The following is a 23042-nucleotide window of genomic DNA, read 5'->3' on the forward strand; positions in this document are numbered from 1 at the left end:
TTTGTGTCCAGCTCCCAAAGTTTGCTTGGGATCGCGCCACTGCCTTAGACTGAGGAAGCGTTAATACCTGTGTTTCCTCTTCCTCCCCACGGTACTGCACCTCTGCTCCCCATCACTGCAGAAAACAGCAGCAGCGACCAGAGGCAGGCATGTAAGAAGCACGAGCTATACGTCAGCTTCCGGGACCTGGGCTGGCAGGTAAGGGGGAGGGTGGCTGGATCTGCCCCGGTGTCGGGAGCCTCTGGTATGGGCTTCCCTGTGTTCCCCACCATGGCTCTGGGACTGGGTCCCCTATGTGCAGTGAGCCGTCCTTCTCATCTCTTGAGATTCTAGCTGTTTAGTCCGTAAGTCGTGTCCAGCGCTTTTGAAACCCCATGGAATGTAGCCCGTCAGGCTCCTCTGTCCATGGGATTTCCCAGGCAAGAATACTGGAGTGGGTTGCCATTTTCTCCTCCAGGGGATCTTCCCGACCAGGGACTGAACCTGTGTCTCCTGCATTGACAGGTAGATTCTTTACCACTGAGCCACCTGGGAAGCCTCGTGTCCTAGCTAGAGGCTGCAGGGATGCCTCATGAAACCCAGGAGCAAAAGCCTGGTTTCTGCTAGAGACTCGGGCTAGAACCAGAAACCCAAACACTGTGGACTGTGAACCTCATTCTCCACGTGAACCCCACTGGCATCCTGCACTGGCTGCTTCCCTCAGATATGGCCAAGTTTGTGTGCTGGAATCCAGCCACCTGGAGGGTGAGCCCCCACCCTCTGTGGTGTCTGTCTGCCCCTCCTTCCCCCATCTGTGATTCAGATTCCCAGGGAAGGGGCTGATTGGCCCCGCTTAGGCCAGGTGCTGGTTCCTGAACCAATCAGGTATTGTAGGGCTGGGATCATGTCTTAGGACCATGGCTGACCCCCTCTGGAACCATTTAGCTGAAGCAGGGCAAAGGGCAAGAGATGAATCCTAGAAAAAAGATTATCTCAACTGTTGATGAGCTTCTATGACCTCCTGGGCCCTTTTCTAGGCATTGGAGATGCAGCCTTGGGCATAGCAAGGTGCCTGCCTTCATGAAGCCCAAATATCCCTGGAGAGGGTGTTGTCATGAGATCACCAGGGCCACTGGTCTTGTTGTTCTCCCCTCACAGAATTTGTACTTCCGTGGGAGGGTCCAGATTCTTTCCAGGGAATTGTGTTCCCAGATGCGCCCCTCAGGGCTCTTGTGCCCACAGACAGCTTGGAGCCCTCCTGGGATTCTGTCCTCACTCTTAGGATAACATCCATGGTCTTAGGGGTTGTTCACATTCTAGTGTGGAATGGAGCCCCAGGTGCACCTGAGTCCCTGAGGGGTGTATTTGTTGCTACAGCAAGATTTCTGTGCTGACCTGACCACGAGCATCCTTTGTTGAGTTGCACAGTGTATCAGGCACTGTGCTGGGTGAAGCGAGGTCTGAAGGCTTTGTTAACAGACCGCCCATGTGCTACCACACAGCAGGGGTAAGACTGATACCCCTGGTCACCTCTGTCTGTGCCACCTTCCAGTGAAGAGCCAGTGTCCATTCTGGGCTCAGCCCAGCCCCCCTGGTTTTTCCCTCATTTTTACTGTCTGTTGGAATAAGGGCTTCACAGCTGGCTCAGTGGGTGAAGAATCTGCCTGCAGTGCAGGAGAAGTGGGTTCAATCCCCAGGTCGGGAAGGTCCCCTGGTGGAGGGCATGGAAACCCACTCCAGTATTCTTGTCTGGAGAGTCCCATGGACAGAGGAGCCTGGCGGGCTACAGTCCATAGTGTCTCAGAGTCTGAAGCAACTGAGTGCTAACGCACTGAACCAAGAAAGGCTGCCTCCTGTTTCTTCTGCCTCTGCAGGAGCCCCAGCTGCCCAGAAGGAGGTGGGCTATGCCTTTGACCTCTAGGCGCTTCGGAGTCGGGCCCACAGGAGGAGGGTTTCATCCTGGAGGGTGGGACCCTGCAGTTCCCACTCTCCGGGTGTTCTGACCACGCCCCTCACCTGACCACGCCCCATCAGGCTCTCTGATCTCTCCCTGCAGGACTGGATCATTGCACCCGAAGGCTATGCCGCCTACTACTGTGAGGGGGAGTGCGCCTTCCCTCTGAATTCCTACATGAACGCCACCAACCACGCCATTGTGCAGACGCTGGTGAGTGTGGCCTGCGCGCCGTCCGGGCCTCATGCCCCTCCAAGCTGGGGCCACAGCAGGTTTCTGACACGTCATGAGTTTTGGAGCCCTGGGCCCTGTTGCTTTGTTGGGACTTCCTCCATAAAAAGTATGTTTAACAGCATATAAGTATAATCATTGTGTATGATCTTCAACCTGAAAGTGCATTTATTTCTCCTAGTTTTAAAAGCAGCTAGAATGGTTTCATGGGCTCCTAAAAGTATCATGGATAAACATCACTATGCCTAAGGGCAGTTGTCCTGGCTTTGCCTCAGTCTGTGTTGTTCCTGGTAGTCAGCATCCACCTCTGTAAGCTTCCCCCATCCCCTGCTCCACAACATCTGGTCTTCCTACAGGTAAGGCAGGCTTGAGAGTATGTCCTCTCCCAGAGTTCAGGTCTTTGCCTCCTAGCCTTGAACTTCATGGCTCAGCCATTCAAGGGTGTTTATTGAGGCAGAATCATGTAATATAGCCTAGACTCGTACCATCCAATATGGTACCCACTTTTATATGTGGCTCTTGAATACTTAAATGTGGCAATCTCAGTTGAGATGTTTTGCAACTATAAAATACACACTGAGTTTTGAAGCCTTAGTATAAAAAAATGTAAAATATCTCATTCATGACTTCTTATGTTAAGTATATATTGAAGTGATAATAGCTTTGAAATGCAGGGTTAAATTATATTATTTAAATTTATTTTACCTGTTTTTTTCATTTTGTAGACTGTAGCTACTAGAACATTTTAAATTACACTTGTGATTTGCATTTGTTTTTCTTGGACAGGACAGGCCTGGTCCAGAGGCCAGCAATCTTTTTCTGAGAACAGCCAGATAGTAAATATTTTTAACTTTAAGAGTCATAAGTTTCTGTTGCAGCTATTCACTTCTGCTGTTATAATGCAGAAGCAGCCACAAACTCTGTGTGTTGAATGGGTGTGGCTGTGTGCCAACAAAACTTTATTCATAAAAACATGTGGCAGAGCAGGGTTTGACCTGCAGGCCAACCCTTGTCTGGCCCAGGGGTTCTCAACTTGGGGCAGTTTTGCCTCCCAGGGGATATTTGACAATGTCTGACTTCCTCGGTGGCTCAGCGGTAAAGAATTCACCTGCAATGCAAAAGCTGCAGGAGACCTGGGTTTGATCCCTGGGTCAGGAAGATTCCCTGGAGGAGGGCACGGCAACCCACTCCAGTATTCACGCCTGGAGAATCCCATGGACAGAAGAGCCTGGTGGGCTACAGTCCAAGGGTCGCAAAGAGTCAGAGGCGACTGAAGCAACTTGGCATGCACGTACAGAGACATTTTTAGTTGTCACAGTTGAGGGGTTGGGGTGGAGTGCCTTTGACTTCTAGAAGTGGAGCCCAGGGATGCTGTCAAACATCCTGGAATGTCAAAGAGGACAGCCTAGTGAGGGAGAATGACCCGGGCCCCAGTGTCTTCCTAGCTGTATGCCGTGTAACCCTGTATGCTCTGCTTCTCTATTCTGTAAGTCCAGGATAACCCCAGAACTGAGTTAGTTAGCCATCAAGTGCCTAGAACCGGGAGTGCCCAGTGAGTGTCCCCAGTGGGGATTCTGTCCCAGCAGTACCTGTTCCTTACAGAAACATGGAGGCCAGGGAGCAGGGACTCTCCAGGTCTCACCACCACCACCGTTTCGGGGTGTGTTCCAGGTACACTTCATCAACCCGGAAACGGTGCCCAAGCCTTGCTGTGCTCCCACTCAGCTCAATGCCATCTCCGTGCTCTACTTCGATGACAGCTCCAACGTCATCCTGAAGAAATACAGAAACATGGTTGTCCGGGCTTGTGGCTGCCACTAGCTCTTCCTGGAAGTCACACGCTTCCGGGTCACGTTTTTCTGGATCCTGGGTCTCTCACCGTCCAGCACCTCCCACTGCCTCGGCGAGGAGCCAGCAGACCACCTGCATTTTGTGAGGCCTTCCCGTTCCCTCTCCCCAACCATAATGCTGTTAGGAGTGTTAAGGAATTTGAGAGGCAGATGGCTTTTGATCCGTTTTTCATCAGCATCCTACGGACAAGATCGTACAAGCTGCTGCAGGCAAAACCTAACAGGAAAAATATATATATATCAAGAAAAATTGCTGGGCCCCGATCTCTGGCTGTGAAGTCTCAGCCGTGTACCGACTCGTTCCCAGGGGTAATTACGACACCCTTCAGCCTGGCCACCAGCAGCGGGAGGAAGGGGGTGTGGCCAGGGGTGGGCACGCTCTTGTTTGTGCGAGAGGAAGACCAACGCAGAAGTCCCTGTAATAAATGTCACAATAAAACGAATGAATGAAAATGGTTAGGATGGTACAGATATATTTTCCTAAATGATTTATCCCCATTTCTTGGTTTACTCTGATTTCATAAACAGAAGCTGTGGCTGGCGGGGGGAATGGAGGCCCCCTTTCTGTGCCATTCCAGTTTCATTCTGAGGCTTACCCAGGCCCACTGTTTATGTAGACTCACCCCAAAGCCAAGATTTGGCCAGCGAAGGAGAGGGAAAATTTCTCCTTGGAGTTGCGAGTGTGTTGACCTTGAAGGATAAATAGGTTCCATCGTTCAGCCGGGTGCCTGGTAGCAGAAATTAAGATGAGTGTGAAGCACTGGCAGACATTTGGAGTTAGTTTTCCGACTCTCCCTCCAGTAGGAAGTCAGTGAGAGGTGGCAGTCAGAGGAGAAAAGCAGTCAGGACAAAACTTGCAGCTCAATCCTAAGTTAGGGCCACCATAGCTCTATTTTAAGAAGCACACTAGCTCTTAACAGGGGTGGGTGGGCAGGAGGGTCATCCGTCCCCCAGGCAGACTCCTTTATTGGCCATTGATAGCAGCATCCTAGAGTCTGGGCTCTGACGAGGGCCTCTGTAATCACTGGGTTTCATTCGCAGACCCCTATGGGAGGACCCTGGAAGCAAGGGAAAGATGACACAGTCATCTGTGTCTGTTGGGAGCAGGATGTGCAGTTATGCATCTCAAATGGAAGGCTGAGGAAGCTTTCTTGAGAGTGTCCTGACTGGAAGGTACCATTTCTGATGTGGCCCTTGGCACACACCTCACTCACCTTAGCCAGAAGGTCCCCAGCCTCCAGCTGCACCATGGGCCCTGGAGACCACCAGGCTGTCTGTGAACAAAGAACAGGGTTATCCAGGTGACGCCTGCAGCCCCTCGGATCTGGTCTAGTGAAGAACTGTCTCTCCATGTTGATTAAGTTGGTTCCTGGAAAAACGGGGCCCTGTTTTAATTTTCTTTTTTCTTCTTCAGTAGCTTGGGCTGCAGCCTTCACTCTGCCTTGTCAATGGGGAAGAGTTGCTGTTTTTGTTACATTTTGTTTTGTCTGTTGACAGATCTGGGGATTTGGCGTGATTCCCTCTTGCTGCAAGCTTTTACACCACCTACACCCCTAGCATCATTTGTACACTGAAACCTGTAAATAGCTGTTACAAAACAAAGAAATTATTTATGTCCATCTGAAACTCATTTTAGACCCTCTCCAATCCCTTGTTCAGGACAACAAGCTTGCTTTCCTCCAACCTGTTTATTTTCTTATTTAAGACTATTTATTAAATGGTCAGACCGATGTACCTTCAGCCATTGCATAGAGCAGTCCTCAGAGAAAATGCTGTATATAGACAAAATAAAAAGGGTTTTGACTTTGCAATAAAAGGAGACATTTGGTTCTGGTTTTGGGCCTGTGTATGTCTGTGTTGTTTTTTCTCTCAATGCCTAGATATTGGAGTTCTCTTGGTCTGCCGAGAAGTCTTTGCCTTGGCCTCCACCATTAACACGCTGTTTATCATCCAGGCCTGGGGGAGAAAGGGACGCTCATCAGTATTCGGTACAGCTGTGTGGGGCTCCGGGCAGGAGAGATGGAACCAAACAACAAATGCGAATTTGGTAGGCTTGACTACAAAGATCCTTGATTGAATTACAGTGCAGCTGTCAGCAGCTGTTTCAAAGAGGCAGGGGGTAAATTAGCTGTGTTTACTGCACATAGTTGAAAGATTTAGTCATCCCAATAAAACAGAGGCACAAGAAAGAAAAAGAAATAGTAATGGGGGCAGGGGGAGTGTACACCCAAAACTTTAAAGCGGCACAGGCCCCAGAGCCCAGCATTGTCCAGTGCAAATTATTTCAGCGGTTTGGGGGCTGCTGTTGGCTCCCAACTTGAGCCATGGATGGCCCCCAACAGGCCTGGCGAAGGCAGCCAGGGGCCCGCTGTGCACGCAGCAGCCCGCAGCCATGCAGTGTGGAGCAGCCGCTCGGGTCCCTTCCCGCTTTGAAGTGCACGCTGAGGTCACCTGATGGATGTTAGAATCTGGGCCCATTCCCTGGCCGGGCTGCCTGCTCTTTCCCTGTTGCCTCAAATGAAGCAGCCGCTCCTAACAAGTTCCAGCCCCTGGTTTCCAAACCCTCTTGTCATTGTCCCGATGCGTGATCCAGCTTTTGTTCTGTTTCCAGGCTGGAGACCAGAGCCGCACACCAGAGGGCCAGATGCGGCCTGCAGACGTGTCTTATTCCTCCTGCGTGCATGGTGTTTATACATTTTTTTAAAGTGAATTCGTTGCCAACACGTTTTTGAAAATCAGAAGGCTGGGGTGAAAAAAATCTCAAATTTGGGCTTCTCCTGAGCAGTTGGCAGATCTGGCCTCTCTCAGGCCCCGTTCTTGCGTGGCGGCTCCTGGCTGGAGCCCAAGCGCAGTTGTGGCTGCAGTCTTCACTGCTCCCTGTTGTCTAGCTCAGGAAGGTGCGAACGTCAGCTGCTGTTTTTAAAAGTGTAGGTTATCTATTGATGTGTGCCCACGTCTCTATTAAGAGTAGGAAAGTAGAAGCTGGACTGAGGGCTTCCCCGATGGTCCAGTGGTTAAGAATCTGCCTGCCCATGCCGAGGACATCGATTTGATCCCTGGTCCGAGAAGATTCCATATGCCATGGGGCAACTAAGCCCGTGCCCCACAACTACTGAGCCTGTGCTCTAGAGCCCAGGCACTGCAACTGCTGAGACTTCAGGCCACAACTACTGAAGCCCGTGCACGCTGGAGGCCCTGCTTTGCAAATGAAGCCACCTCAATGAGAAGCCCTCGCAGCAACTGGAGAGTAGCCCTCACTTGCTGCAACTGGAGAAAGCCCATGCAGCAAGAAAGACTCAGCAGCCAAAATTAAATAAATAAGTAGTTTTTTAAAAAAGGTGGACCGAGCGAGCTGCACTTCAGGGGGAAGAGGACAAGCCTTTGCTCCTCTCTGGCTCACTTTTCCCATAGACTGCCAGTTGGATCCCCACAGGCAGGTGTCTCTAGCTGAAGTGCCACAGGTGACATCATCTTTGGCCTGCACTTTACTCCCTCCTGGTTCCCACCTCTCTTGCTCATTGTCACCTTGAAGCCTCATCTCCTCGTTCCGCTCACTGAGCACCTGTGTCAGGGACCATGGCTACCACCACTTGGCGTGATGTTATCAGTGGCCATTCCAAGAGGGCACAAAGAGGTGAAGGTGTTTACTCAACGTCACCAGCTAATAATTGCAGGGCTTGGGACCCAACACCTAGGCTTGACCCTATGTTTATCTTAGAGCCTCCTACATCTGTTCGTGAAGTGTGGGGATACCTGGCCCCCATCCCTGACTCTCCAAATGACCTTCCCCAGTTCCCTACATCTGTCCCTGAATGCACGCTGAGTTCCTGAACCACAAGCTCAGGTTTTGGGTCTCCTTCCCACTTCCAAGTGGCTTGAGGGACTTCATCTGTGAATGTGATGTTGAACCTTTAGCTTCCCCCACTGGCTGGGCCCAGTAGCCCCACCTGCTATATGGTGTAGCTTGCCTGACCTGATTTCTACTTCCTTACCTGGTGATGACAATGTATGGACCTCACTGGAAGGCTGGGAGGGTTAGCACTGGTCGTGGGGCCACCTGCTCAGAAAATTCTCACATGTACATGTTGAGTCCTTCCCTCTGTTCATGTCTTTTGGAGAAGTTGAATGTATCAGGCTGCTGTCACAAAGGATGATAGAAATGTGTCCTCACCATTCTGAAATGTGTCCTCACCATTCTGAAAGGTTGTAAGTGTCAGCCAGGTGTCAGCAGGGCCGTGCTCCCTACAGATGCTTCAGGGAAGGCACCTGCTGTGTTTATTCCAGCTTCGGTGGCTACCGACGTCCTTGGCTTGTGGCTCCACCTCTCCAGTCTCTGCCACTGTCTTCACATGGCTTCTCTGTGTTTCCATGTCCTTCCTTCCTCTATGTGTCTCTTAGAAGGACACTTGTCTCTGGGTTGAGGATTCACCCACATAATCCAGGATGATCTCGCCTTGAGATCTTTACTTACGTCTGCAACGACCTTTCTCCCAAGTCAGGTCACATTCCAACATCCTGGGGATTAGGATGCGGATGTGTGTTTTGAGGGGACCAACATTCAGCACTCATCATGAAGCTGCCTGTCCCTCTCCTGAGACCTTGACTTGCTTTCCTGCTGCATAATTTGGGTATCCTGGCCGGCCTCTGTGGTCCTCACTGTGCCCCCAGAGGCCGTGAGTGCTGCTGGGCGAGCCTTGCAGCTCCTTCCTTGCCCCATGACTGGAAGGGGGTTGTCGGAGCCCATCCCAGCTTCCCCACCACCCCCCACATCACAAGCCTTCACCCAGGCATGCTGGACCCCGATGCAGCACAGGGAAAAGGCTGGTCAGCTGTGGTGGGGAGGGAAGAGTATAAACAAAAATGGCCAAACCACAGTTCCCTTTGCAGGCACAAAGGTGTCTCTGAGGGCAGCACAGGCATCCTTTTTGGCCAGAAGCCTTCATTCGCTCACTCACTAGTTCCTTGTGTGTCCTCTGCGTACCGGGCAGCGGACACTGGAGTTACAGGAGCTTAGCACAGCCTCTGCTTAGGGAAGCATGTGTCCTCCCGGGGCACAGGAAACCAATAGCGTCTGGCCCCACAGCACGGCCACCTGGGCTTCTTCCTCCAAACAAAATAACACAGGTTTTCTATTATGACTCTGTTGGTATCAAGATGAATATAAACCAGGATGCATCATGTTTTTATCTTCTCCTTAAAAAAAATCTTAAAATATTTTTGCAGGCTCCTAAGAGTACCGTGAGTACCAAGCACAGTGTCTACTATGCCTCCCATTTAGTGGTGAGTAATAACGAGCAGGGGCTTCCTGGTGGCTCAGTGGTAAAGAGTCCGCCTGCAATGCAGGAGATGCATGTTCCATCCCTGGGTTGGGAAGATCCCCTGGAGAAGGAAATGGCAAAGCACTCCACTATTCTTGCCTGGGAAATCCTATGGACAGAGGAGCCTGGTGGGGTACAGTTCACGGGGTCACAAAGAGTCAGACAGGACCCAGCAACTAAAAATGATGAGCAAAGGAAGGGAGGGTGGTGTTGGCGGCCAGGCTCTCAGAAAGGGTGGTCAGGGAAAGGCGATGGGGTCACCATGGGGTAGAGTATTTTTGCCTGAAGAATTGGCATGTGCAAAGGTCCTGAGGAAGGACTCACTTGCCAAGCTGGAGGAACAGCAAGGAAGCCAGAGCAGAGTGAGTCAGGCAGCAATGAAGGCAGCAAGGTAAAGGTTTGAAAGCTGCAAAAGGGCCTGGCGACAAGGTCATAGAATGTGCCGAGAGCAAGAGAGGACATGATAGGAAGACCGGGGCAGGGGCTTGGGTAAAGCAATACGGGAGGGCTTCCAGGAGAAAGTGGCATTTTAATCTTTCCTGCCCCAGGTGAGCCTCTTCCTGCTCCTCATATGCAGAGGCTGGAGGTGGGGTGAACACTCAGACCTCTCTATCTTACTTTGGAGATGGAAGTGGCACCTGGTCAAGGTGACATACAGAGGCAGCTGAGAATAGGCTCAATCACCACCCCTGGGAGAAGACCTTGGCTGCCTTCTTACAAGTGTTTATTTGAGAAGGGGTGAATTCTCATCACACAGAGGGAGTGTGTGCTGGGCAGAGGGGCCTGGGGTCAGCGCCAGCTCAAAGTCTAGCTCCCTTATTTAATCAGCTGCAGGGTCTTCCCCCTTGTGCAACCTCCCCTGCCGTCTCCCAGGACCCAGGCCTTCTTGGAGCCCCAGGTTGGAGGCCATCCATCTTTTTCAGGGATGTTCACAGTGACCTCTTCCAGACATGGTGTCCTCTGCCTGTGGATCAGGTCCTCCTGGCTCACATCCCTCCAGAATTCTGGCACTGGCCTCTCTTGGTCTTAGATTTGAGGAAATAAAAATAGAAGGGGAAAAACACGGAGCTCTCCAAAGTCTCTGGAGTCATGACAGCTGTTTGGACAGAGGCGAAGTGCACCTGGGCCAGGCTGGCAGTGCCTTCTGCCCTGACGCTGGGTCCTTCCGACCCGCCCCATCTTGGCTATGACTCTCTGGTGGCAGAGGAGGTGGCCAAGTGGAGCTGGATCTCAAGCCCCCCTCCCCCCCCCACTCCATGGAATTCAGGCCCGGGGCTGGTCCTACCTCAGGGCTGCAAGCATGGCAGTGTGGCCATAGTCATGTCCTAGCACCAGTGGCCAGTGCTGTAAGATGGTATCAGCTACCCCCAGGGAGGGCATGTGGCCTGGGTGGCCGCCCGGGGCTCTGAGTGCTTCCATGTTGCCCTTGGTTGCTCTGGGTCCCCAAGCTTCCATAGCTGGCCCCATGTTCAGTGGACAGAGTGAGAACCTAGGAGTACTGCCCCGTGTCTGATTCATCCTCTGCCACTATCATTGTTCAACAAAGATGTCTGGGACATCTATGCATCTCTTTACAACTCTCTCCAGCCCTCCTCCTTGCCTCTTTCAGGGATCCTGTGGTTACGTCGGGTTCACCCACACAACCCAGGAAGTCTCCCCATCTCAACATCCTCAATCCTTTGCAAGGCGGGACATAATAAAAGATAAATATTTGGGTTTTGCGCTCTGGTTCCTGGCACACAGCTTCTAAAAGGCTTGGAATTTCCTGAATGATGGGAAGAATAGGAAGTTTAGGTTTTTCATAACTGGCTCCTTTCAGCCCTACCTGAGTTTATGCAAATGAGTTAGCTAGACTGAGCAAAGGAAAGGACCCTGTGATTGGGGGGTTGGAGCTCTCAGCCTCGCCCCTGACCTGGAGGAGGGGCTGGAGAGCTTCCAAGTGAGTGAGTTCATGGAGGTGCTGGGAAGGTGGCAATTTAGGAGGCCTGGGGGCTGTGTGCTCCTTCCCCGCCATCTTCTTATCCCGAGCATATCTTTCACGTGACTGATCCTGAGCTGTATCCTTTATAACAAACAGGTAGTAGTAAGTAAAGTACCTTGCTGAGTTCTGTAGCCCAGCGGTCTCAAAATTTTTTGGCACTAGGGACCAACTTCACGGAAGACAGTTTTTCCATGGACTGAGGTGTGTGATGGTTTCAAGATGATTCAAGCACATTACATTTATTGTGCACTATATTTCTAATCTAATGCTGCCCCTGATCTGACACGAGGTACCAATCTGTGGGCCGGAGATTGGGGACCCCTGCAAAAGCTATTCCAGCAAATTATTGAACCCAAAGAGGGGGCTGTGAAAATCCCTGATTTATAGCCAGTTGGTCAGAAGTACAGGTGACAACCTGGGGTTTCTGACTGGTGCCTGAATCTTTAAACTCTGGGGTCTGTGCTCTCTCTGGGGAGATAGTGTTGCAATTGAATTGAATTGTTGATATCCAGAGATTTGGACAATAAAGAAGCCTGAGCACTGAAGAATTGATGCTTTTGAATTGTGGTGCTGGAGAAGACTTGAGAGACAATTGGACAGTAAGAAGATCAAATCAGTCAATCCTAAAGGAAATCAACCCTGAATATTCATTGGAAGGACTGATGCTGAAACTGAAGCTCCAAGACTTTGGTCATCTGATGTGAAGAGCCAGTTCATTGGAAAAGACTGATGCTAGGAAAGATGGAGGGCAGGAGGAGAGGGAGACAACAGAGGATGAGATGGTTGGATGGCATCACTGGCTCAATGGACATGAGTTTGAGCAAACTCTGGGAGATAGTGAAGGACAGGGAAGCCTGGCACGCTGCAGTCCATGCAATCACAAAGAGTTGGACACGACAGTGGTTGAACAGCAAGAGTTTTGGAGAACTGGTTGATGTAGGGAGAAACCACCCCAGCCCTTCATACATTTGGTGTCAGAAGTATTGTGAGAGAAAGTAGTTGATACAAACCAACATATATCACACCTTCTATAAGGTGATATATTTGCAGCTTCCAGTAGGGCCTGGCCATCTTTGGGGGGTGTCATCAGCCTCCTGTAACCCCTGCTAACCACCCCTACCCTCACACACTCCACTCCAGTTGCACCACCCCACTTGCCAGTCTCCACATGCCAAGTGTGCATTCCTGCCTTTGCACTGGCTGTACCCACTCCCCACCACCCCCACCACTCAGCCATGAAAGTTGTTCTTCCAGACAGCTGCAGGCTGTTGCCTAAGCTCCTTCAGGTCATTGTCCCAAATCAACTTGCCTGCTAGCCTCCTCTGATCCCTGCAGGTGACTTGCAGTCTCTGCCCTGGCCCTCCCTGTCTTTTTTCCTGCTTGCTTTCTCTCTATAAAGCTCATCGCCACCTGATGAACTGAATGCTTCCCTTATTTATGTGGCTGTTGTCCATCTTGGTCTCTAGAGGACAAGGGGCTTTATCTTTTGGTTGCTGCAGTGTCCCCCATGCCCAACCCAAGGCTTGACACACAGCAAAGCTTCCTTGATGTGGTTTGGTGAATAAATGTCTTTAGTGTTGTTAATAAGCCTGGAATCAGGAGACTTGGGTTCTGTTCCTGGGAAGCGAGGGCTTTAACCCTAGCCCCTGGGGCCTTGCCACTCAGATCAAGAGATTGGGGGCTCTCTGTCGGTTCCACCTGACTGTCTTCTTTGGCATTTGGTGACAATTTGGGATCATCCATGAGATGTTTTCTCAGGAGTACCCAGGAGCATGTGTTAATGGAGCATTGAAAGTGACCCTCTGATTTTCATCCCCAACCCTGTAGTTTCTTCCTCTCTTCCTGCTCTGGGAAAAGAAGGGACTGGGGGAGATTAAGAAGGATGACTCTAACCTCAGATTCATCTTCTTCCAAACTTGTGTCATTATTTAATGCCATGAGCTGACTAACAGACTAAATAATTTCCAAGAAAAGCTTGTGCTTGTGTGTGGGGTGGGAGTGAGGGACAGTGGGGGCTGAAGGTGGGGGTGAGATGTTGTCACAACTTGCTCAGAGGCCTGTGTCCTTGTCCTTGACGCGTGCGTGTACATGTCCAATTTATTGGAGTTATAGAAATGCTGAATAAAAATGGTTTGGGTAGTTAAAGCCAACAGAGAAACTACATATCTGAGCTCTGACCCTTCTAACTGAATCCAGATCCAGTCGACTTCAGGATGTTTTTGCAGAAATCATCTTAGGCCTTTTGTCCAGCCCTGAGTTTGGGAGCAATGGCTTTGCCACTCCACCTGGCAACCCACTTGGCCTCTGGGTAGGGGGTGAGGCCATCCAGGAGGAGATGGAGAGTTGCTCTAAGCAAATGCCATTCCCGAGTGTCTTTGGGGAGAATGACTTTCCAGCTCAGTGGAGCCTCTCCAGCCCTTCAAACAAGCACTGGTCTTTGTTCCATTCTTGTTCTATGTGTTGATGAAGGCAAGGATGACAGATGACCCGGGCCTCCATCCCAGCCTGTCCTTCTGAGTGGTCCCTAAAATAATACCATTAGTGGGGCCTAGTGGAGGCTCCTTATCTTCAGAGGAGCCTGGTGATAACCCTGAGTGGGGCTTCTCAGATGCTCAGGGCCAAGACGGGGCAGCGGCTATGACCTTGATGGGGTCTTTGCTTCCCGGGGGCCCAGTGACATTCCAGGGGTATAAATAGTCCGGTGGGCTGGAGGCCTGCATGTGTAAGCATGACATCATCAGAGTCTGTCATGCCATGCCTGGTCTGTGACACCCACAGAGAGTCATGTGTGTATAGAGACCTGCCACAGCTCCTGCCCACATAACCTCAGCCAGACAGGGCCTGTGAGTGCCAGGGATGCAGGGAGGACTCATCTAGGTGGCATTTCTTCCCAGCCTTTGCCCAGCTGCAACCTCCCGTCCCTACCATTGGCTATGGGGTGCTCACCGTCAATGTCATTCCTTAAGCCTTTCTCTGGCTTAAGACTTAAGCCATTCCTTAAGTCTTTCTACGACTCATCCTCAGAATGCTCCTTTGGTTAACAGTGATTAGTCCTGAGCTGAGATTTGAAAATAAAGAAATGCATATGGGAAAAGGTAAAACATCACCCACCAATTCTGTGCTCTCCTCTCCCTAGATATAAACAAGCCCATGCTCTCCTCTCCCTGGATATAAACACTGCACACACTTCCATACCTCTGTTCTGTGGACAGAGGTCTGACCAGTTCTTTCAACATCCAGTCCTTACAAGGACTGCTTGAGCTTCAGCTCGGCCTCTGTGCCAGGCATTGTTCTGGAAACAGGGTACAGAGCAGGAGGAAGATGGATAGCCTCCTGTTCTCCTATGCTTGCAGGCGAGGAGGCAAAGTAGAGACAACACAATCAACCAATGGAGGCAGGTAAGCAAGTGACAACCCACCAGCCAAAGAAAGCAACCCCCAGAGAGACAGTGATGGGGTCCATGGAGAATTCATGGGGCTGTGATGATGACATTTCAGTTGAGATGGGATTATGGGGGGTCACTATCAGCCTGGTCCCCACAAGCCTTGGACAAGGGAAACATGATCAAGATTATGCACATGTAGTTATTTTCAGTTTAGCTATGCAGGATATTCACAATATGAACAAAAAGTGAGTCTCTGCATCTGAAATCAATCAAGCAATAGTATCATGATCCTTAGAGGTGCCCTTCCCATCATCACCCCACCTCCCAGAGTAATCATTGCCTGAAACGCTCACTCCACAGGTTGGTTTTGCCAGTTTTGGAAAGTTATACAAACAAAATAGTATAATACTTGTTCCACAACACTGGCCTCTTTTTCTCAACATTATGACTCAGCCATCTTGCTGTGCGTAGTTGTAGTTTCTTTCATTTTCGTCGCTGTATAATATTGAATTGTGTGACCACAGCAAATTTGTTTATCCATCCTACTGTTGATGGGCATTTGGTAGTTTCCAGTTTCTGTTTAATTAGAAAATGCTGCTGTGAACGCTGTTAACTTTGGTGGGTCTCCCACTAGGAGTGGACTAGCAGAGCTGGGTCACGGGATCTGTGAATCATCTGCTCTGGCTGATTCTACCAGGTGACTGAAGCTATGTTCTCCTCACCAATGGGTAAGAATCCCATTCACTTTGCTCAGTGGGTCCCATCCCATTGGGAAGCCCGCCGGATCTGTCGTGAACTCTGGTTCCATCAGGACAGCTGTGGGAAGGAGAGTGATGTATTTATTGATTTAGGATTTATAGATGGACTGCTTCCCAAAAAAGGGTTTGTTGGGAAGCTTAACAAAAAACTTAAATGCACGAAAAATAGGAAGATTTAAAATAAAATTGGAGTAAGAGGGTTTTTTTGTTTTTTGTTTTTTTTTAAAGGTAGGGACATTAACAGTGGCAGACACCTGGCATGGGCTGACACACGAATGTTTGAGGGGCCGCCTTGTGGGATCTGAGCGAGATGCTGACCCCAAGGAAGGCAGGGCAGAAAGACAGAAAGCCTGGCCTCTTGCAGGGGTGACCAACCGTCCCAGTGTGCCTGAGACAGACAGCTTTCTCTGGAGTGTGAATACTTCTGGACTAAAACTGAAAACGCCCCAAATTGAGTTGCATAGCCATCCTAGCCCTTGGTGACATCACTTGAGCTTCGGAATCCAGCTGTGCTTGAAAGCAGACCACCCCGCCACCACCCCCTGTTTTGCAGATGTATACAAAATCAATTCCTTTTCTTCCTTTCGTTACCCATAGAAAACTCTCCTTCTATTACTTATTAAATTTAGCTTCTGTTTGTGCAGAGGTAAATAAAGAGCTAACCTATAATACCAGGTTTATAATAAAGATCAGCTGTGATCTACCCACCTCTTCAGCACTGGCTCTTACCTGCAGTGGGGATACAGATGAATTGAATACTCATCACATTGAATTTTGTTGTTATGGGGACGTGGGCACCTTAAATCTGGACATTAGTGCCTTCTAGAAGAAACTACTCTTTCTTTTTACTCTTTTAGCTCTTTCTTCTCATATATGAAATTGAAAATGAAAAGTGTCAGTCACTCAGTCATGTCTGACTCTTTGCGACCCCTTGGACTGTAGCCCGCCAGCCTCCTCTGTCCACAGAATTATCCAGGCAAGAATACTGGAGTGGGTTGCCATTTCCTCCTCCAGGGGATCTTCCTAACCCAGGGATCGAACTCACTTCCCCTACATTGGCAGGCAAATTTTTTACCACTGAGCCTGTGAAGCCCTTCTTTGGATTTACGAAAAAGTAGTGTGAAAGTGTCAGTCAATCAGTCATGTCTGACTCTTTGTGACCCCATGGGCTGTAGCCCGCCAAGTTTCCTCTGTCCATAGAATTCTCAGGCAAGAAAACTGGAGTGGGTTGACATTCCCTTCTCCAGGGGATCTTCCCAACCCAGAGATCAAACCCAGATCTCCTGCATTACAAGCAGATTCTTTACCATCTGAGTCACACCTTTATTTAAAATTTAATTTTACCTTTTTAGCACAGTTTATGGATGGAGCAAAGAAAAACATATGTTCAGTTCCCTGGGTTCACCAGGAATAGGGTGACCAAATCATTCTGCTTTGGCCAGGATGTTCTTGGTTTTAAAACTGGAAGTCCTGCATCCCAGGAAATCCCTGAGTCCTGGAAAAACTGTCTTTCTCCAGCTGCAGCTTTGAAGTCTTCTGCACCCTGTCAATTGTCTGAATTCATCTGAGTTTGATGTTCCCTGAACAGCCACTGAAAGTGCTCTGGCTTGGCCAGACGGTGGTCCTCACGGCCTCAGAGGATGACGCGGACTGAATCACTCACATCACAGACAGTCACAAGTGTCTGGAGAAGTCCCTGTATTTCTGGAAACCCCAAAGATAAACGGCAGGCATGACTATCATTACTGAAATTGCTGGCTGTGGCGGAGACGTGCAGGTCCAGTGGCCTCCCGGAGGCTCAGCCCCCGCCTGCACAACCTCTGTAATTACGAGAGAGCATTTTAAATTGTTCCAGTCCAAACAAGACTTGGAAATGCAGAGAGCAGGCTGGTCATTAGGGCTGGAGATGAACAGTCTCCATGGAAGAGCCTGGAAGGGCTTACTCACAACCTAGCAGAGCTGGAAGTGGTGTTCTCACTGTGTCTAGAGCAACAGCCTGTGTAGACGGAAGGGGAGTCAGCAGGTCTTCCTCTGCACCCCAGTCTCATCCCTGGGCATGGACACAGGGAAGGTGCCTTTTTGCTTGGTCACTGCTACTCTGTAAGTGGCTTCCCTGGTGGCTTGGCGATAAAGAATCCATCTGCCATGCAGGAGACGCAGGAGATACGGGTTCAATCCCTGGATCGGGAGGATCCTCTGGAGAGGGGCATGGCAACTACTGCAGTATTCTTGCCTGGAGAGTTCCATGGACAGAGGAGCCTGGCAGGCTACAGGGTCATAAGGAGTCCGACATGACCAAAGTGATTGACCACACACATATGTACACTCTACTCCACCAACTACACATGCATTTGGATAAACTAGCATTTAAAATTAAAAAGTAAATATTTGTATGATGAGTTGAGCTTAGCAGTCACTCACGCCTTAGAGTAAGTTAACTTCCATGAAGAGTGAGGAAAGTGTAACACAAGGCAATAGGTAGAGGGCAGGCAGAAGGGTGACTGGTGGGGAAAATGGACCAAAATGTGTGCCTTGGTGGTGGATACCCCTCTGACTGAGTGCCACCACCACCCATTTATTGGCTGTGTTATCTGGCTTCCCTGAGCCTCAGTTTCCTTATCTGCAAAATGGATATAATTGTTAGCATCTACCGCATAATGCTGATTAGAAAACTAAAAAGAAAAATAAATATCATGTGCTCCACACATTGGAGTATGGAACATCATAAGTACATGATGACTGGTGTTATTATTGCTGTTATTACAGTTATCAGGCTTATCATTCTTCGAGGACCCGCCTGACTCAAGGTGGAAATTATCCCCACCCCAGTGTAGATTGCCACCACTTGAGACGGTAGGTACAGGAAAGAGCAGGTCCTTAGCCAACCTTCAGCCAAGTGAGACCACAGGTAATTGGAATTCAGCTGATCAGCCTGCCCATTAGCCAGATCCTGCTTCCCCCAGTACTGACATGTCGACACCCAGTAACAAATGAGGACCAAGCAAGGACTTGCCCAGCAGGTCCTGTGGGAGGGAAGAGGCTGGCCAGTATGGAAGCTTGTGTACCTGCCTCCATCCCCCAAGGTGATGCTCCAGACTTTGTAACAGCACAGGTGTTACAAGGTACTCCAATCAGGCTTCCTGGGTCCTGACCACAGAGGAGAACCAGACCAGAGTATCACAGCAAGATTCCAACATCAAGGGGTCATGGAGAAAATTTCTGATTATTTGAGCTTTTTTTGTTTTTTTCCACCCAGGGTCCTTCCCAGAGAAGCATTGTGGCACATCCTTGCATTCCTTCATTTGTCCAACAGACAGCATGCTGGACTCCCAGTCTCAAAGGAGCCAAAAGAGCTGACACTTTCCTGGGGGGGTGCTTACAAGTCCAAGGTCATCACATCACCATCTGAGGAACGAACTCCTTAGTTCTTGTTGATGTGAGGGAGGGATCAATGGGGGATTGAGAGAAAGAACGAATGAATGAATGAGCTAAAACGCCGGTTGTGGGTGGGGCAAGTGCAGGTTTGGTGGAAGCCCACGGGGCTTAAGTGCCAGAACTGTCACAACTGCCAAGACTTCCCAAGCTGGGCCAGTCCCTCCCTCTCCACCCCCTTGTGCCTCCTGCTTTGCCAGTTCCTCTGCTTCTATCTATTTTCCCATTTCTATTTCACAGAAACCCAGGAACAGGCTGAGCACTTTACAGAGCAGAAAAGAAGAAGGAAAATATTGAGCAAGCAAAATTTAAAAATCTTCTTTAGTGGTGGTGGTTCTGGGGTGCTTAGGTTAAAGAAGGAGCATTCAAATATTTATTGATTTGTGTCTCTGTCATAAACAGCTGGAAAATATTTTGAGGCATTGCTTATTGTTCCTTTTGCCTTTCCTTCCTGCCTGAAATGTGAGTGTGATGTCTGGAGGTACAGTGGCCATCTTGTAGCTATGAAAGCAGCTACAAACATGCTGATGGGAGGAGAAATGGGAAAAGATAGGAAGAGAATCAAAGGGTCAGAGATGGACACACACAAAAACTGGGGGAAGAGAGAGGGGAAAGAGGGAAAAAGAGAGAGGAGGAGAAGAGATGCCCCCAACTAAGTCACCACAACATAATTGAATGTTGACTCCTCTGGGGAGCCCCATATCTGGGCACCAGTCTCCTCAGCCTGCTGTCATCTGTAGCCTGAACCAAGGCAAGAAAGCTGTTCACCTCCTGATAAGGTCAGAAAGCTGTCCCTGCCCTGGGGAGAGTTTGGAGGGTCCATATCACATGTCTCACCAGACTCCTGATGACCAGTTTCTGCTGCAGATCATAGAATGAAGTCTGCAGCAGGAAGGATTCCTCCTAGTTGGTGTATTTATTCAGAGCTTCTCCCTGGAGGGACTTGGCAGCAGATGTGTATTCCTAAAGATGAAGAATAAAGGGGAGTGGCGCAGGTCCAGCACTCGGACAGCCAGGACTGCGTGTGTGCGTGTGCATGTGAATGTGAGTATGTGAGCGCATGCATGTGAGTGCTGTGCTGTGATCACCAACATAACAGCCACTGTCCAGCACTTTGGAATTTACAAAGCACCTTTTAAGTATAATTAAATATTTCCTGGAGTAGAAAATGGCAAACCACTCCAGCATTCTTGCCTGGAGAATCCCATGGACAGAGGAGCATGATGGGCTACAGTCCATGGAGTCGCAAAGAGTCGGACACAACTGAGTGACTAATGCTTTTAAATATAACATCCATACAACTCACCCATTTAAAGCACACAAGTCAATATTTTGAGTATGTTCACAGAGTTTTGCAATCATCACCACAGTCCTAGCAATTGGTTGAGCTATGGTTTGCGCCCAGGCCCTCTGGATCCACAGCCTACGATCCTAACCTCTGCAGGGCATGCTCCCTCGGGCTCCTTTACTGGCAGTGGTGACCCCCTGACCAACAAGCCTGAGTTCTTAGTGCCCTCCTGGACCTGCCGACATCACTGCTGCCCACGCCTCTGTTCCAGGCTCCATGCCTGCAGATGGAGGTGGCTCTGTGGGGCTTAGGTTTTTATCAGCATGCTGTACACTTCCTCAGCCCCCACCCACTCTGGCCTGGGCTCCCACCACTTTGATGTGGTTCCTGTTTCCCGTCCTGCATCTGCCCTGCACATGGAGGGCCAGGCATCAGAGCCTACCCCCTACTCCCATCCCAACCCATACCCCCTTGGCCACTTCTCCAAAGCTGTTCACAATTCCAGCATCTTCCAGATTCTGTCCTCCTGCCTGGGGCTCTGCATTTGAAGAGGTTGGGGAATCAGGGCTTGCAGGCAGCACCTGGGGAGGCACGGGAAATCCTAGCACCCACATGCTCTTGAGGGAGAAGAACAGAGCTGGTGTTCACTGTGGCTGCAGCCAAAAGTTGCAAGTCGGCAAAGAGCCATTTGAATGTGCCTCTTGTTGCCCTCCCTGGACCCTCCTTCACCGCCCCCAGCCCAGTGTCTAAAGGGACAGCATTCACCCAGTGGGACAGGCAGCACCACACTCAGGCTGTGTGTTGCTAAATATTTTGAAAAACATTTAAAAGTGGAGGTGCTGCGCTGGTGCAGGGCATGAGTCTCTACGGACAATACAGGGCCACGCCGTGCACCCACAGACCCCAGCCACCAGCCACAGGCCGTGGTGGAGGAGTTAGAGCTCTGTGGTCATCGATCAGGGAGCGCCTCCATGTGGGTGCCTGCTGGGTCTGGGTGCCTGGGTTTGAATTCAGTTCCTACTCTCAGGGCTGTGTGGCCATAGCTGGTGACAGAACCCTAAGTCTTCAATTTTGCATCTAAATCTGCTCATGGATAGTATTCTCCTCTCAGGGGTGCTTGAAAGATTAAAAACTAGACAGTATATTCTGTTAGCACTCAGCATAGAGTCAGTACTCAAAAACCATAGTGTTGCATACAGATTTAAAATAAACAGGGATATCTGTGCTGATGTGTGACCTCCTTTTTTGTTGTGGTTTTAGATTTTTTTGTTTTGTTTTGATGTGAACCACTTTTTAGTCCTTATTCAATTTGTTACAAGACTACTTCTGCTATATATATATATACATATATATTTGCCATGAGGCATGTGAGATCTTAGCTCCCTGACCATGAATGATGAAAGTACCTACTCACAGGTTTGTTGTGAATCAAGTGCAATGATGAATATAAAGGCAGAGAGTAAATAATAAATAAACCTCTCTGGCTTTACAGTCAGAAAGAGCTGGACTGGCTCCCAGACCAGCCAATTCCCTACACCAAGTCAGCCCACCTGTCCGAGCCTCCGTTTCCTTATCTAAAAAAATGTGAAGGGGGAGAGAGGCGGGAGGGGGGATCGGGATGGGGAACACATGTAAATCCTTGGCTGATTCATGTCAATGTATGGCAAAAACCACTACAATATTGTAAAGTAATTAGCCTTCAACTACTAAAAATAAATGAAAAAAAAAATGTGAAGGATGGAAAAGGAAATGGCAACCCACTCCAGCATTCTTGCCTAGAAAAATCCCACAGACAGAGCAGCTTGGTAGGCTATAGTCCGTGGGATTGTAAAGAGTCAGACACAGCTTATCTACTAAACAACGGTGTGCTGTCTATTCAAAGGTAAACCATGTAGTATATTATGATTACTTTGTCTTTTCCAGTGTATCCTGTTTTTCCTGGAGTGAAATGATTTTTCGGTGTTTTATGTTGGTTGAATTTTCTATATACTTCACAGTAATTCGAATCCAAACACTTATTTATTTAAGTCTCCTTTCAAGATCTTCAGGGACATTGGGTGTTTCGTTAAGCTTGTCTTCTTGAAGATATCACTCCTGGAGATTTCTCTAAGAAGATGGGTTCAGTGTTCTCTTGGCCTGGGTCCCCTGTGTCTTCAGGATTCTTTCTGATTCCGTCTTGTGTTGAACCTTCTGAATCTTGGACCCCCTGTAAGTATTCATTTGATTCAAATGTCCTCTACCTCATTTTTTGGGAGAGGACATTCTTCAGCAGTTTCCAAATAGGCATTTGGGAGAAAAGGAAAAAAAAAAAAAGTGAGAGAAGATAGTGTTTTATCTGAGAATAAACATAAGTCAGACGGTGCTGCACTAACCTGCTCACTGATGCTATTGGTTCAGGGTCACTGTCACTGTTCATCAGTCCTCAGCTTCCTGGGATGGCTCAGTTGAGGCCCACAGGGTCCCCATCACTCAGGTTCCTGGGACGGCACAGCCCAGGGCTACCGAGGCTCAACCTTCCCTCCCAGGGTTAAATTGATTAAAGCTGAGTGCCACTCTGTTAGGGTATCATGCCATCATTGCATTTACTTATGTTAAAAATAACCTTGAAAGGTTAAAGCATGTGGACCATTAATCATGTGGACTTTTTGAAAAATATACTTGCCTTTAAAAATCATTTGGCATGCCAGAAAGAGCAGATTACTTTTAGAATGAAATAAAAATTAAACCAAAAGGATATAAAAGTTAACAGAAATAAATGAGCATTTGTGTCATTTGATCTGTGTGCACTTTTTCCCAAACCTCCTTTATGACAGGCAGGGGAGTCCAGTGGTTATGGCCTCATGGCCTGCTTTCAAATCCCAACCCT

General features: G+C 49.2%; 1 protein-coding gene across 1 annotated transcript in view; it reads left to right on the plus strand.

Moving 5' to 3' along the window:
- The window catches only part of BMP7 (bone morphogenetic protein 7), an 85395-nt gene extending 79547 nt beyond the window's left edge, over window positions 1–5848 (plus strand). Inside the window, exons 5-7 of the mRNA XM_065921742.1 lie at window positions 122–198; window positions 2036–2146; window positions 3836–5848. Of these exons, the coding sequence (XP_065777814.1) occupies window positions 122–198; window positions 2036–2146; window positions 3836–3985 (338 nt within the window). The 3' untranslated portion in view covers window positions 3986–5848. The remainder of the gene's footprint in view (window positions 1–121; window positions 199–2035; window positions 2147–3835) is intronic.
- The last annotated feature ends 17194 nt before the right edge of the window (window positions 5849–23042 follow it).

The sequence above is a fragment of the Muntiacus reevesi genome, chromosome 2 (genome assembly GCF_963930625.1).
Source record: "Muntiacus reevesi chromosome 2, mMunRee1.1, whole genome shotgun sequence".
NCBI classification, from domain to species: Eukaryota; Metazoa; Chordata; class Mammalia; order Artiodactyla; family Cervidae; genus Muntiacus; species Muntiacus reevesi.